The sequence below is a fragment of the Nilaparvata lugens genome, chromosome 3 (assembly GCF_014356525.2).
Source record: "Nilaparvata lugens isolate BPH chromosome 3, ASM1435652v1, whole genome shotgun sequence".
In the NCBI taxonomy this organism is placed as follows: Eukaryota; Metazoa; Arthropoda; class Insecta; order Hemiptera; family Delphacidae; genus Nilaparvata; species Nilaparvata lugens.
In genome coordinates this window covers 84,157,166-84,174,591 of record NC_052506.1, presented here as the reverse complement: position 1 = coordinate 84,174,591, position 17,426 = coordinate 84,157,166, and the positions used below count along the sequence as shown (strand labels likewise).

At 35.0% G+C, this 17,426-nt stretch overlaps 1 protein-coding gene across 1 annotated transcript in view; it reads left to right on the top strand.

Annotated features, from left to right (window-relative positions):
* LOC111050565 (zinc finger protein 264) overlaps positions 1–16,962 on the top strand; it is a 73,738-nt gene extending 56,776 nt beyond the window's left edge. The window contains exons 15-20 of the mRNA XM_039422920.1: positions 378–517; positions 2,472–2,741; positions 6,563–6,826; positions 10,586–10,753; positions 12,855–12,986; positions 15,949–16,962. Of these exons, the coding sequence (XP_039278854.1) occupies positions 378–517; positions 2,472–2,741; positions 6,563–6,826; positions 10,586–10,753; positions 12,855–12,986; positions 15,949–16,101 (1,127 nt within the window). The 3' untranslated portion in view covers positions 16,102–16,962. The remainder of the gene's footprint in view (positions 1–377; positions 518–2,471; positions 2,742–6,562; positions 6,827–10,585; positions 10,754–12,854; positions 12,987–15,948) is intronic.
* The last annotated feature ends 464 nt before the right edge of the window (positions 16,963–17,426 follow it).

Genomic DNA, 17,426 nt, shown 5'->3' with positions numbered 1-17,426 from the left:
TAGATTGAGTGCACCAAGACCACGACATGTGACTGCATCATCTTGTTAGAAATTAAAATTACCGCTATATTACAATACTACACTTTCTTTCAAGATGGCGGATTTTGGCGTCAGGATACTAGCCGACTTTCCATTCTGTGTTTCATCTGTGATCATGGTTTTTACTGAACGTATAAAACACGATGGAATTGATCAGTGGCTTTGAACGCAACCAATATCAACAAGAGTCAACAATTATATTGTTCCAGAGTTACCGGGATGGTTTGAATCAGAGCTAGCTCCTCTGACTTGAAAACGTGAATCTCACTATAATGATCATTACTATATTAAAAATAATAAATTATTATTTTGTAATTAGTGAATTTTTGTTATTGCAGGTCAAAAGCCTTACCAGTGCGAGGTTTGTAAGAAGGCTTTCTCTCAGAAGGGAAACCTACAGGAGCATCTTCGCATTCACACCGGTGAAAAGCCCTACAGCTGCGTCTATTGCGATAAAAAATTCACCACATCCTCACAGGTCAGTTCGGAATCCACTTTAAATTTTAGTAGCTTCCATTTTTTCACCATTATTAATTTTTCAATATATTATTTTTACTTTTTGCGGGATGATCCCCGGAACTCGACTTGTGCGTGGGTAATAATGAAATTATCTTGAAAATATCACAGCTCTCTGGTTCAATTTTCTTTTTATCTGTCAAATTGAAAAGTTAGCAAACAGAAATTTGAATGTAGCCTATTGTACCTAAAAATCACAACTTGATTCTGTAGGCTTTATTGTGAACTATAATTAAATCTTGGTTTTCAATCAATACAATTGCTGGGGGCGTTGGTCTAGTAGTTAGGAGCGATACTAACTTCGGTCTGCTAGCACCGCCTGGTTCGAATCCAGTCGGTGGCATGGACGCTTGATCATCTCATCAAATCACCCACATATTTTCTATTGAGGTGCGTACAGACATACGCGCCGCGAACATTAGCAATTCACTTTTAATCAGCTGATGCCAAGCTTAATCAGCTGATGCCAAGCTTTTTATATCTGTATCTTACCGTTTCTGTAAAAATACAGATATAATCAGCTGAATACAGGCAAAAAACGTATGTGGGGATCGGCTTTGAAAAAATATCAGCTTCAGAGACCCTAGATAGAGGTAGCTCCCTTCAGAGCTTCCTTGAAGGAAGCTCGCTAGACACAGAGATTCTTCATGAATGAGAGAGTTGCAACATAATTATATCACCTACAATGGAATGAGTATGATGAACGAATGTCAGCTAATGAGCTTCCACTGAAAATTTTCAAGTATAAGCCGTAAGGCACAGCTACAGCACCTGAACTGTAAACAGTGCTAAAAGGACGTAATTCCAAAAAAACTCTTTGTGTATCTTTTCGGATGCAACACGTTGCTTTTGAGAAGATACAGAAGTGCATCTGTTGCTTATTGAAAGATACATTTTTTTTAATGTTCCATGTTTTTGAACGGGTAGTATTATAGTCTAGTGGCCCACCGCCGACAGGCAAAGGAACAGGATCCGGACTGTAGATTTATTAAATTTAGCCGAGATCGGCTTCTCGCATTGGGTTATTGTGGAATCTAACCGTCATCTAGTCACAGTTTGATTTGAGTCTTACATTATTTGAGTAATATACTATTAAATGAGCAATTTCTGTTTAGATGTTTATATATCTAAATGGGACCGGATCTCGAAAACGGCTCTAACGATTCTCACGAAATTTGGAACAAAGTAGATTTATGATATGTAAATTCGATTGCACTAGGTCTCAACCCTGGGAAAACTCGCTGAAGGACATTAAAAGGATAAAATATACGTCCTTGGAAAAACAGCTGGAAATTTTGTCGTAATGGAATTGAGTGAACGAGTGCATGTGTAGGATCATTCAGCTGATCTCACGAGAAGAAGAATTCAGCAAGAAAAACTTAATTTCGTTCATTATTTTTTTTTTTTTTAGAAAACATGTTTACTTCAGAAAGTCCAAAATAGTAACTAGATGCTGTTAGTGTAGAATAGTACATTGTATATTAACAAATATTGTAGCAAACATAGTATATCATTCTAAATCGAATGCATAGTATATCTATTTGTAATTAATGAAGTGTTTGTTTTTTGAAGTGTGAATAAATTGTTATTTTGATGAGTGATAGTAGCTTAACCTAGATTTTGATTTGGACTGTAGTATAAATTTGAAAAGGGACAGTTTTAGGCATAAGCCTGTTGTGCCTCTTCATATAATTGTAAAAATAATTTTACAACTGAGAAAATGAATAAATAAATATTAACTATAAATTCAATCTTTCGTTAAAAATTTCCTATGCTTTTACACTCCAGAGCAAAGCTCGGTCCCCCGATATTAAATGTAATTAAAGGGTAAGTTGAAATTGAACCACTAATAATATGTTGGAAAAATTTGAAAAAGTGGAGTTCAATCAATCTATTTTCTATGATTTGTTGTTTAGTTCAAGCTGCACATGAAACGCCACACGGGCGAGCGGCCGTGGAAGTGCGACACGTGTGGGAAGACGTTTCTGCACAAGGACACGTGGAAGTGTCACCAGCGCCGACACGCCAACGTGAAGCCGTACACGTGTCACCTGTGCCCGCGCCAATTCAGCGAACACTATGCCATGAAGAAGCACATGCGCCTGCACACCGGCGAGCGGCCCTACCAGTGCAACTATTGTGGCAAACTGTTCTCTGACTGCTCCAACCTCGCCAAGCATCGCAAGGTAACATCCTAAAGCCTAATTTGAAATATCACAACAACGCAAGTGGCTGCACACATAGGCGATATTCTACTTCTGCAAAAGAAGGCCCTTAGAATTACCACTGCCTCTTCATCCTTAGAACACTGCAGGCCACTGCTTGTAAATAGCAGAATTTTGACAGTAATTAATCTATATACAGGTTACAGGTGTCCCACCAAGGTTGTAACAGCCGTTGACCATAGATTTTACTCGACATTTCTGACAATAAATGTTCAGTAAACTTTTTTCCTATCGACCTTAGTTTTCGAGATATATCGATTTTTCGATATTTTCAGAATATGCCTACTTCAATTTCAAGGGTCTTGTTGGAAAGAGAAAACTAAGGTCGATAGGAAAAAGTTTACTGTACATTTTTTGTCAGAAATGTCGAGTAGAATCTATGGTCAACGGCTGTTACAACCTTGGTGGGACACTCTGTATATATATTCTGTTTCAATACACGCAAAGAAAAATCTGCACAAGTATGAAACTAGAGAAACTGTTCATTCCTATAGCACTAGGAACAAAAGGCAGATTAATATTCAACATAAGAGACTGTCAAAGTCATTGAACAGTTTTTAGATTGTTGGAAAATAAATTTGCACAGGTATGAAACTAGAGAAACTGTTCATTCCTATAGCACTAGAAACAATAGGCAGATTAATATTCAACATAAGAGACTGTCAAAGTCATTGAACAGTCTTGAGATTGTTGGGAAAAAAATCTGCACAGGTATGAAACTAGAGAACTGTTCATTCCTATAGCACTAGGAACAAAAGGCAGATTAATATTCAACATAAGAGACTGTCAAAGTCATTGAACAGTTTTTAGATTGTTGGAAAAAAAATTTGCACAGGTATGAAACTAGAGAAACTGTTCATTTCTATAGCACTAGAAACAATAGGCAGATTAATATTCAACATAAGAGACTGTCAAAGTCATTGAACAGTCTTGAGATTGTTGGGAAAAAAATCTGCACAGGTATGAAACTAGAGAAACTGTTCATTCCTATAGCACTAGGAACAATAGGCAGATTAATATTCAACATAAGAGACTGTCAAAGTCATTGAACAGTCTTGAGATTGTTGGAAAAAAAATCTGCACAGGTATGAAACTAGAGAAACTGTTCATTCCTATAGCACTAGGAACAATAGGCAGATTAATATTCAACATAAGAGACTGTCAAAGTCATTGAACAGTCTTGAGATTGTTGGAAAAAAATCTGCACAGGTATGAAACTAGAGAAACTGTTCATTCCTATAGCACTAGGAACAATAGGCAGATTAATATTCAACATAAGAGACTGTCAAAGTCATTGAACAGTCTTGAGATTGTTGGAAAAAAATCTGCACAGGTATGAAACTAGAGAAACTGTTCATTCCTATAGCACTAGGAACAATAGGCAGATTAATATTCAACATAAGAGACTGTCAAAGTCATTGAACAGTCTTGAGATTGTTGGGAAAAAAATCTGCACAGGTATGAAACTGGAGAAACTGTTCATTCCTATAGCACTAGGAACAATAGGCAGATTAATATTCAACATAAGAGACTGTCAAAGTCATTGAACAGTTTTGAGATTGTTGGAAAAAAATCTGCACAGGTATGAAATTAGATAAACTTTTCATTCCAATAGCACTAGAAACAATAGGCAGATTAATATTCAACATTAGAGACTGTCAAAGTCATTGAACAGTTTTGAGATTGTTGGAAAAAAATCTGCACAGGTATGAAACTAGAGAAACTGTTCATTCCTATAGCACTAGGAACAATAGGCAGATTAATATTCAACATAAGAGACTGTCAAAGTCATTGAACAGTTTTGAGATTGTTGGAAAAAAATCTGCACAGGTATGAAACTGGAGAAACTGTTCATTCCTATAGCACTAGGAACAATAGGCAGATTAATATTCAACATAAGAGACTGTCAAAGTCATTGAACAGTTTTGAGATTGTTGGAAAAAAATCTGCACAGGTATGAAATTAGATAAACTTTTCATTCCAATAGCACTAGAAACAATAGGCAGATTAATATTCAACATTAGAGACTGTCAAAGTCATTGAACAGTTTTGAGATTGTTGGAAAAAAATCTGCACAGGTATGAAACTAGAGAAACTGTTCATTCCTATAGCACTAGGAACAATAGGCAGATTAATATTCAACATAAGAGACTGTCAAAGTCATTGAACAGTTTTGAGATTGTTGGGAAAAAATCTGCACAGGTATGAAACTAGAGAAAATGTTCATTCCTATAGCACTAGGAACAATAGGCAGATTAATATTCAACATAAGAGACTGTCAAAGTCATTGAACAGTTTTGAGATTGTTGGAAAAAAATCTGCACAGGTATGAAACTAGAGAAAATGTTCATTCCTATAGCACTAGGAACAATAGGCAGATTAATATTCAACATAAGAGACTGTCAAAGTCATTGAACAGTTTTGAGATTGTTGGGAAAAAATCTGCACAGGTATGAAACTAGATAAACTGTTCATTCCTATAGCACTAGAAACAATAGGCAGATTAATATTCAACATAAGAGACTGTCAAAGTCATTGAACAGTTTTGAGATTGTTGGAAAAAAATCTGCACAGGTATGAAACCAGAGAAAATGTTCATTCCTATAGCACTAGGAACAATAGGCATATTAATATTCAACATAAGAGACTGTCAAATTCATTGAACAGTTTTGAGATTGTTGGCTAAAAAATTGTTAATAAGCTGCCACCTAAACTCCGAACTGCGCCTCTCAATATATTCAAGGCAAAGATGTATGATTGGCTGGTAAAAAACCCACTTTATAAGCTGGACGAGTTCTTTGGTAGAAAAATGAATGTTTCTTGATTTATCTTCTTGTCGGAGATTAGAGTGTCATGAATATTATAGTATTACGTAACAGTCAGGTACTGTTTATTTATTTTAATGTACATTCGTTGACGTTGTCTCTTGCCTTCGTGGCCTACTGACAAGAAAATAATATTATTATTATTATCATTAATGACCCTGGCACTATAGCCTGGTTTTCACTAGTAAAGTTAGTGGTCGAGTAACTGGCATACTATAGTCTGGTTTTAACAAGTAAAGTTAGTGGTCGAGTAACTGATTGCAATGACTAATCAATGTTAGTTGCGTCATAAGCAACTATGTGAAGTATTGTGACTAAACGTTTCTGATCATGTCTTGTCTTGTCTTGACTAACTGGTGTGCGCCTAGCCTAACTGGCATACTATAGTCTGGTTTTCACTATTAGTTAGTGGCAAAATTTCCTTGTGCTAGATGCAGGGTGGCCCAAAAACCTCGTATTTTCGGCTCATTTTCCAGTTTTCAGCTATTTCTGCCAAATCTCGTAATCGGACAGAAAAATTTGCTCTTGCCTTTTTTTAGAATATAAAATTCTGAATATAATGAAATCATTCGGAACTCTCTATCTCCAACTGAGTTTTCAAAAATGAGTGAAATTTGAAGAAAAAATCAATTTTGATGAATTTTAGTTTTTCATCAACAATATCTTCCGATTGTTACCATTTAGATGTATAATTCAAAATCCCTCTGGGCTTTGTAGTTTTGTGCTCTACAATCTTAGATCAGGTAGAGAGCTCTATCTCATATAGATTTCCAGGTACTCCTGACATTAGCTATTTAAACTTTTCATCCATCTCTGTGAATTTTAAAATATTGGCGTGAGCAAAATTGCTCTATTGTTTTCAATTTGTCGAGCTGACAGCGAACCTTACGATATTATTAATGCCAACATGTTATTGTGAAAATATTTGTTGTAATTTATTGATATTTTCAATTCCAGGCGCACGAACGTGAAGTGAATAGTAAGGGAGGTGGTGGAGGAGTGGTGCTCACTGAGGAGGGAGGAGGAGAAGGACTGGTGCTCGCTGAGGAGGGAGGAGGAGGAGGGGCGGTGGATCAGGAGGTGGTGGAAGTGGGAGGGGGAACGATAGAGTTTACTGGCACTGAGAATCTGTGGGGTGTGACAACTACTCAGGCTGCTGATAGCGATGTGCAGCAAATCATTTATGTCACCTATCAGGACCCCACCGATCCCAGTGGCAAGGTAATCACCACTTATCATATTATCATATGTGCTTTGCACCGGCGAAAATTTGGACATAAAAGATTAGAATAAAATATAAATATAACTTTTTGTGTAGTTGAGAAGATGATATTGTGGTAATTATTCATATTGAATGAAAAAGACTAAGAAATTGTCAAAAACCACAGATTTATTGATACTTAGACCGGTTTCGGTTATTACACCATTGTTAACTCAGATTTTATCAGAGATTGACAATGGTGTAATAACCGAAACCGGTTTTTCTAAAGGTGCGTACAGACTTTCGCTCTGCTCCGCAACCGAACGTCACTCGAGCAGATCGATTGATGATCGACCGGGGAGCAAAAGTGGATCGACCGGGGAACGCGAGAAGAGCTAACATATTCCGTAACGTTCATGATGGGTGCGACTGCCGAGCGGGGGCGGAGCGACTGCAGTGCGAAGGAGGAACAAAGGCGGTACGAGGGCGGAGCGTACTCGGTGCGGGTTGGAGGCGCGTATATGTGTACGCAGCTTAAGTATCAATAAATCTTTGGTTTTTGACAATTTCTTAATCTTTTTCATTCAATATAAATATAAATCTGAGAACCCTTTTTACATTATTTCGTCGCGACAGTTTCGGCTACTAATGCCACTTTCAAGTGATTGGAAAAATAGTATCTTACGTCACAAGGACGGGAAGGCCCTTTTGCAGACGAGAATGATGTTTCATTCGAGCACTACAAAAGGCATTCACGTCCAAGTAACGTACACTATTTTTTGCCACACTGCACAGAAAGCAGCTGTTTTCCAGTCCCTACATAGATCTGAAAGACATTGTTTGCAGACGACTCTCGTCTGATGTCAGAACAGGTTTCTTTCCGGCTAAGGCCGGAAAGAGTACCCTTTCCGGCCGCTTTTTGAAAATGTGTTTGGACAACTGTGCCATATGGTGCATTGTGTTCAGGAGGGTGAGATCGGAAAATTCCACCCCACTTTGAGTACCCTACGACGTCTGGTTCTTGAGATATAATGATACATCAAAGTTTCCCCCCCTCTCATAAAACATTCTTATTCAATTTATTATTCTTATATAGCTGATGCTAAAAAGTTAGGCGGCTTCGTGGGTCACATGGTGTAACCTACTCACAGCTGATGCAATGCATCTATTTATTGTCTCTTTTGATTTAAAAATCATCACCTAAGCCAAGCTAGATGAAAACCCTTTTTGACAACATCAGCTGTTGGAATGCACAAGAGACCCACAAAACCGCCTAACTTTTAGGCGTCACCTGTAGTGTGGCGAAAAATATCGTACGCGACTCTCTCAGAAAGGTGTTTACGGTATTCGTTTAACATATTCCCGGGCTCGGCAAGCCTTGCCCGGAAAACTATCCTTATACCGTAAACACCAACTTTCTGTGCTTGTAGCGTAATATACTATTTTGTCATAATAATCTAAAGAAGAATAATTGAGAAATAGAAAACTTTACCTACTTGTGCTGAAGCTACTGCATTCTATAAATATAACCTAGTTTACAAATTCCAAATCAGGGATTTTTTGGAAGTTGACTAAAGTAGAACGATGAAGGTAGGTTTTTTTGTAGCAGTTTTGCTGTTCCTATTTCGGAACTAGGAAACATACCCGACTGTAAAGAAAACATGGTTTCATTACAGTAGAGTATGCTGTAATGAGAATCATATGTTTATTTGTTCTGCAAACAGCTGATTACCGGCTTGATTACATGCATGGAAAACAGCTGACTATGACAAAAATAAATACTGATGGAAGATTCTTATTTTTTTTAGTTTATAAAATCATATGAATATACTAAAATGTGATAAAAAAAAAGAATCTTCCATCAGTATTTATTTATTTTCCAATCACTTGAAAATGGCATTAGTAGCCGAAACATGCCATGACGAAATAATTTCAAAAGGGTACTCAGATTTATATTTCTATTTATGTTCAAAAGTAGTCCTAAAGAAAAAAAGATGAAGATTAGAATAATTCTTCATTGTTTTGTTTAAAATAAAGTGGATAATCTTTATAAGTGTTGAAAATTTCCTACAAAAATAGATAAGTTTAATATATGTCGTATATTCATGGGCTGCACCATAGCCACCTCTAATACAAGGCCGCGGCCTACGATATTGCAACGTCGCAGTGTAGGCCTTGAATCTAATACATGATTGTTGAAAGAGATCAGCTGGTATTTTTTTAAAACTTTTTCGCCAATCATGATTAGATTCTAGGCCTACACTGCGACGTTGCAATATCGTAGGCCGCGTCCTTGTATTAGAGGTGGCTATGGCTGCACGCACTACCAAATGAGTTACGGATTCACTTCGAGTTGGGCCTGTATTGTCGAGCTTTTATAGTTACGTAAACTTTGAAACACAGATAGAATAAACTTGTTCTAATTATTCAATTAGAATTAATTGATTAATAACAATGAAAATAAGCCGATGTACATCTTCGATAATCTCAGAATCTTTATGCAAAATGTCAAGTTAATCGGTTCAGTAGTTCAGACGTGATGATGCGTCATTCGTGTATTTTTTATACCGTACATGTGTAAACCGATTCTTTCCTTTATAATATAGATAATGACTTATTTAGTAACCACGATACATATCGATTAAAACCACAACTTTTTAACTTTATTCTAACTTTTGTTATTTGTTTTTCGAAGTGTTGTTTCATCCATTGTATGTACAATAAAATAAATTGATGATTGATTCAATATTTTATCATGTACTCATGTACATCAAATGTACAATACAACAAAGAGCTGATTCAATATTTGATTGATGGCATGAATCATACTATAGAGCTATAAATTTCTGTAATAGCTAGTAGATATTGGCACTTACAAGTTGTATATTATCAATTACAAATTATTGTATAAATACAAGTATAAGCGCATTGCATTAATTATATCGGTATAATTTTCTAAAATTTACATATTTAATCGTTGTAGCCTAACCGTCCAATGGAGCCGTATTCAACCGATATGTTCAGCCGTTGGATCGGACCAATCTGCTGGCCGTTAATTCGGCCGAATATGGTCGTCGATATGGAACCGTTTACGTCAGTCTAGTTCAGTAAAAGGTCTAGTTCTATTTATAAATACTGATAAAAGATTCTACATCAGATTCTCTGATAAAGATTCTATTTCAGATCCTATTCATTCAGCAATCTTTGTCCACAGATTCATGATTTCTTTCATGAATAAAGAAATTTTCAATTCCTATGAACATCACGACGATGATATCTTTTGTCTCGCTTATATCCCACAATGGAACAAAACATACCAACTTGCTCTTGAACCAAACATATCAACTTTTCATTGACCATAGTTGAAACTGTATAAAACAGAACAAGTTCAAAAAACAAAAACAGAAAAGACTGTGAAACAATTTTGAGGTTAGGATGATGTTGTCTCAGCTCGACTTCGGCCGGATAGAGCCGGAAAATCCCATTTAATACGGATCGAAAACTTGATCGGCCGGAGACGGCCGAGCACGGCCGTATGAACCTGTTGCAATGGACGAGCATCTATGGCTTTCTTTGTTGGGGGATCGCTCGGACGTGTTCAATAGTTTTCGGCCGATGCTAGTTCGGACGAAATCGGTTCCCGTGGGAGGCCCACCGTATGGTTTCTTTCTGTAGTTTATTTCAAATTAATCTCTATGATGATGTTCAACTGTTTATTGTATTACATGTATGATATACTGTGTTGAATAAATTGATATCTTATCTTATCTTAATTGCAGGTATGTGAGAAGTACCTGATGCCCGGAGTACTGGCGGTGGGGGAGTGCGTGGATGGTGCGGAGGGCGTCGTGGAGGGGGGACTGGCCAAGGATGCGACGACACTGCAGTTCACCGACGAGCATGGCAACCCCTTCCACATCACTCTCAACGACAACAATGAGTTGCAGGTCACTATTTGTTTATTTATTCATTTATTGCGTTTGAAACAAAATTCCAGGGTTCTGGAAAAAATCTCAGAAAACGGTGTGAAACAGCCTATCTTTGGCTTAATTTCGAAAGCTGCGTTCACACCAAAGTTATTAGCAAAATGATAATAACCTTATAATTATAGATTCTATTAGATTGAACATAACTTATCATACACATGATGAACATATGAGTTTGTAAAGCTAATAGAATCTATAAGGATTGAGCTATTAAAATTTTGTTAATAACTTTGGTGTAAACGCAGCTGAAGTTCGCTCAAGACAAAATGTGTAGACCCTAGGTGAACTTCTGTAGGTACCAAATTTGAAAATTTTCTGTCAATTAGTAATTTAAGAGGCGTAGAAAACGCTGAAAAACAACGAGTTGCAGGTCAGTGTTTGTTTGTTTGTTTATTTATTCTTTTATTACGTTAGAGACAAAATTTAAGAGTTATTGAAAAATCTCGGGAAAAGGCTGTAAAACAGCCTAAATCTTTGGCTTAAGATTCTACTTCACATGCACTAAGCAAGCTGAAAAACAGCATTTTTCCTGTTCTCTGCTCACAAAAATCTCAAGAATGGAAGCATATATTGACTTGAAAATTTGCATGGTTCAACATTATAGTTTTTCCAAAGATGTACAATTTTCAATAATTTGTTTTTTCTTTCAGTTTTTCTTATTTTGGGAATTTAGTGTGTTGATGTCATCTTTGAAGAGAAGCATCAACCAGCGTAATTAAAAATTCCAGCATATCGAGATTAACAACATGAATTCAAATCAGTTGGAGTTTTATTTAAATTCCTTATAGTTATTGTACAAATTGTGAAGAGAAATTGTGTGATGTCACAGAATTTGAGCTCAATAACGTCTCTCAAGAAAAAAACGTCTAGACCCTAGCTGAACTTCTGTACTAGATTTGAACATGTTCTGTCAATTAGTTATTTAAAAGGCTTGGAAAACGCTGAAAAACAACGAATTGCAGGTCGGCGTTAGTTTATTTATTATTTTAATAGGTTAAAGACAAAATTTCAGTTATTAAAAAATCTCAGGAAAACGCTGTAAAACATATCTTTGATTCTTTGGCTCAATGAAAAAATTGTAGACCCTAGCTGAACTTCTGTACCAGATTTGAACATTTTCTGTCAATTGGGTAATGAAGAAGCTTAGGAAACGCTAAAAACCGCTGAATACGAAGCGGATATTTGGCGTTATTTCAAAACTCCTCCAATACAACATTTTTTGACCTCAGCTGTGAACCAAATTTGAAAATTTATTGTCAATTAGTATTAGTGTTATATTAATAGTTCTTGTTTGTTGTCGGATAAGATCTTTTGTTTTTCCTTGATAATTATGTTTACAATTGTTTTTATAATGTTTCTTATTGTTTTTATTTTCATCATTTTGTAAGCAAGTAAATCGCCAAGACTGATTCTCACCTCGTTGAGCTTCAGGCCAAACTTCCATCAGTTTTGTCGGCTAAAATGGCGAAAATGCTGTCAAAAACAGGGTTTTTCGCGATTTTCTCAAAAACGGCTCCAACGATTTTGGTCAAATTTATACCCAAAATTGTCATTGATAAGCTCTATCAACTACCACAAGTCCCATATCTGTAAAAATGTCAGAATCTCCGCCCCATCTATGCAAAGTTTGATTTTAGATTTCCAATTATCAGGCTTCAGATAAAATTTAAACGAAAAGTTTTGAATGGAAAAGATTGAGCATGAAAATCTCAACAATTGATGTCCAGTAACATTTTCATCTAAAATTGAAATTAAGCTCGAAATTCGAGAAAATGTGATTATTCAAATGCAAGCTTAATGAGAGAGGCAACTGTTGATTCTATTGAATCATTCACTGGAAGAGATATTGAAGAGAATTGATCTCGTCAGGTGATGAATAATTTTAAATTATATTTTCGAAAACTCGACTCTTACGCCGGAGACACACGAAGCGGTTTTTGCCGAAATTTTCATAACGGCAAGGAAAGTTGTGTGAGTGCCCCACACCAGATTTTTTATTTTGCTGTAATAATTTGGAGATGAATAGTTAGATTGTAATAGTTTTGTTTGGGTTGCGTTTCAGGTGGGCCTGGATGATGGCAGCGTGGACGGGGGTGGGGTGGTGGGGGCGGCTACTCTGGACTCGTATCAGTCGGCTATTTTGGAAGCAAAGACCAGCAGCAACTACATCATCAAGGTCTCGCCTGATTCACTGGTCAGTTGTGCACCATCTTACCGTTTTCGTTTTTTAAGAGATAAAAATAATAACCCATATGAATAAAACCAGAGCAAATGTTCATGAGCAAGAGCATGGAGCATAAGGTTTTGCTCATGAGCATTAGGTAGAAGCATAAGCATTTGCTCATTTTTATATGAATAAGCTTTACCGAAGGTAATTATGCTCCTGAACTCTGGAGCAAATGCTCACGTATTTTAAAGATCTTTCATCGGCTGATTCTCCTTTGTGGCCTTACTTTGTTTTTATAGCTCACGTAAACGCTAAATATGCAAGTATAGACACCGCTTGTGTTTGGTCGTCTATCCATGAATTGAGTTTTAGGTTAGTTGAGTTTTGAATTTTAAAATAATAGCGTGAAATATGTCATCTCTATAATAATATTTAGCATAATCTTATAATCTCAATAGCCTTCTTGTAATAGTCTACACTCTCATCTTCTTAAATGCCTATTTCCTATTCTGTGATGGCTATATTTATATCGGATAGGTATCTTTTGAATTTATTCTTGTGTAGGAATAATGATGATATCATGGTAATGATATAATGGTATATCATGGTTGAATCTAAAAAGAGTTTTATAGTTTTCAACAATTGGTTGTGATCGTTTTGATTGTTGTATTGTTTCCTCTTACACGAATTAGTTGAGCCATTTTACTATGAGCAAAAGGTGAAAAGCTTCTCCAGAGTAGACTCACCTTTTTTGAAGCATTTGCTTCAAAAGTTGAGCAAATGCTCTAGTTTATTCATACAATTTTGAGCATGAGCTTTTACTTTTGAGTCAATGCTCAAACTATTTTTTGATGAGCATGAGCAAAAGGTTTTGCTCACGTTTATTCATAGAAAATGAAGCATATGCTCCATATTTTAGAAGTATAAGCAAATGCTCAACTTTATTCATATGGCCCAAGGTCTCTTCAAACCTAGCTACGCTGAAATACATCCTATCTCCCAATGTTAGATCCGAGCTACGTATCTGTCCCGTTCACATCAGCTTAGCGTAGCTTCCCATATTCGGAGATACGTCTTCTAAACACGTATTTTAGCGTAGTGTGCGAAGAGACCCTTACCGTCATTAAAACGTCAATAACTAGAAAACTATCAGTCAAAATCTAATTTTATAGATATGGTTGGAAAGAGGAAGAAATTTCCAATAAGATTCATATAATTTGTTCCTTTGTTTGACGTTTTTGAACTTTTTATGAGCGCTCATATTATTAAGAATCAACAATGAATATTATGACGGGTCTCCGGGATGACTTGAATCACAGCTGTCTGCTATAGGAACCTATGGTTTCATCTTCACTATGTGTAACCTTATCTAAATTTGGGAGAAGAATAGCACAAGGTTACCTTATTTTTCCTCTTCACATCATTTTCATGATGTACTTAATAGGGGTATTCACAATGTTGGAGTTAGCTGGCTATTCGCTATCTCCTGCTATTTGCTTAGCCTGTGTTAACTCAATGCTATAGTGGTACGTTAGAAAAAAATCAACAGACGAGATAGCTGATAGCGCAGGTTTGAGTCCGCTAACTCTAGTTTTCTCTGTTAAAACGGTAGACATATGATTATCTTACTTTTGAGTTGTAATAAACTTTGAGTTAGACAAATTATCCGCTTGGATCGCTACTGCAGTTAGCTAATAGCAGATAGTTTTAGATGAGGCGTTCACAATCCAGAGTTATCAAATAGCACTTTAGCTGGCTAAAACAACATTGTGAATACCCCCAATGTTGTTTTAGCCAGCTAAATTGCTATTTGATAACTGTGGATTGTGAACGCCCCATCTAGAACCATCTGCTATTAGCCAAGGTCTATAAAATACAGGTCATGACACAATCCCTTGATGCATTGCTAAATCACCATTTTATGAGGTTCTAGTTCGCCAATATTCAAATTTATCAGCTGTTATCATCATAGATTGAACAGCGTGATGTGTTATTTTGTTATAAATTGTTCAAAAAATATTGCTTGGCTTTGAATTGTAAAATAAATTTTTCCGACAGAATAATAATATTTAGATTCCAACTAGGAACTGAATTGTTGATTTTTTAGATTTAATCGATTGGGAACTTGAAACTCTTTTTGAAGTTGGCCTCGCATATTTTGTCTTGTCCCAATGCCTTATGAATCATAATCCACATTTACAAGAATAAGAACAATTTTTAATAATAAATAAATGAATAATTGAAGCGTTTATTATTGAAATTTAATTATTAAAAAAATTTTAAACCTGAATTCACATATTATCTGAACTAGAATATTGTTTTTATAATGCATAATTTTGTTACGAGCAAATTGAATTAGATTGGATTTTCAAATGTACCGCCATAGAGACCCCATAAAATGGCCGCTCCATAAGGGACATGAGTGTCGACCTGTATTTATAGACCTTGCTATTAGCTAACTGCAATAGCGGTCCAAGCGGATAATTTGTGTAACTCAAAGTTTATAAACTCACTTTTGCTACCAAATATGACCAAAATAAAAATGGCCACCGTTTTAACAGAGTTAGATAGAGTTAGCGGACTCAAACCTGCGCTATCTGCTATTTTTTTCCCAATGTACTACTATAGCATTGAGTTAACACAGACTTAAATAGCAGGAGTTAGCGAATAGCTCGACTTAGCCAGCTAACTCCAACATTGTGAATACCCCTCATATAAAAATATTCTCCTTTCGAGAAAATCGACAACATCTTTGACTAAATTATTCCATTTACGTTTTTTGGTCTTAGATTTCTGAATTGAATAAAAACTTGTTAATTTCAGATGAATGGGCCTTAGACAGCTCCAATATTGTGTGAATACCCCTCATATAAAAATGTTCTCCTTTCATTTCATCATGGAGAAAATCGACAATATGTTTAACTAAATTATTCCATTTACGTTTTTTGTTCTTAGATTTCTATTTTGAATAAAAACTTGTTAATTTCAGATGAATGGGGACGCAAGTAAACTGGACACCACCATTGAAGGAGATATTCCAGCTACGTATGCGTTTATGATTCAGAACGGCTCTAACAAAGACCAGCTGGAATCTTTCAGTACCTCGGTGCAAATACCTGCCGAATATCTCAATATCAACTAGAAATCGACACCAACTCTAACCTCCAGTTTGAATTTTTTACTCTATTCTATTCATATTCGTTTATTTATTAGTTCTCAAACATTGCAATATTGGGAAAAAAGAACAAGCTTCTAATATCTTGTTTGCTTTTTTTTTCATCGTGATACGCTTTATTTTATAGAGATTTTATATTATATTGATTTGAATTGTACATACCGGGTGATTCAAAAAGGACTTTACAACTTTGAAATAGTTATTTGTGCAACTAGTGCGCAAAGTGACAGTTTGCTGTACCGAAATAAACGTTTACGCACGAGCCGTAGGCGAGTGCAGAATAAAGGTTTCTTTTGGTGCAGCAAACGAACTTTGTGCACTATTTCACATTAATTTTTTTCCTACAGTTACCATTGAATATGAAAAGTGATTAATTATGGGTAAAATTCCCTGAATTTATTTAAAATAAAATATAATTAGTAATTCAATTGAAAATTTATTTCAATAAATAATTGAAATAAACCAGTTAATTTGCAAATGTAAATAGTTTTCAATTTCTAAATAATTTATCAACCAATCAATTTTTAAATAAAAAAATATATAATTTTAAATAATGAATGATAAATAAAATTTATATAAGTATAAGTATATAAGTATAAAATTTATATTTTATAATTGTATATAAAATATACAATTGATTATATTTCAATATTTTATATACATTATTAGTATTAATAATAATATCAATTTATTTATTTATCATTTATTGAATTATCAAATTGGTTTATTAATTATTCTATCATTAATTTTTATTTTAATATTTATTATTAATTCATCAATTGATAATTCAAACAATTTTAATATTTTATTCAAAATAAAATATGTTTGTCAAAATTACATGAATAACCATTATTGAAGTTGAAAATTCTCAGCAAAAGTTCTCATTTTTATAATTATACAAAAATCAGAAAAGAATACAGATAGAACAAATTCACATTCAAAATACACGTCAACAACAATGTTGATAGCTGATTGGGATGACTGCAAAATGGCTGAACCGACAAGCGCGCGACCTAGTGGAAATAATTGTTCCTAACTTCGTTTCATCCAGCTAAAAACAGGATATAGATATTTAGACTTATGGTTAACTCAAATTACCGAAAAATACTATAAGTAAACTAAAAAATATTTATAAAATAACATAGACAACAGAAAATATTTTATTGTAGTATATTCTTTAAAAAATATTTATAAAATAACATAGACAACAGAAAATATTTTATTGTGGTATATTCTGATGTTTTATTAATTTTATTTACATGGATTACGAACGGTAATTATTTAACCTCAAA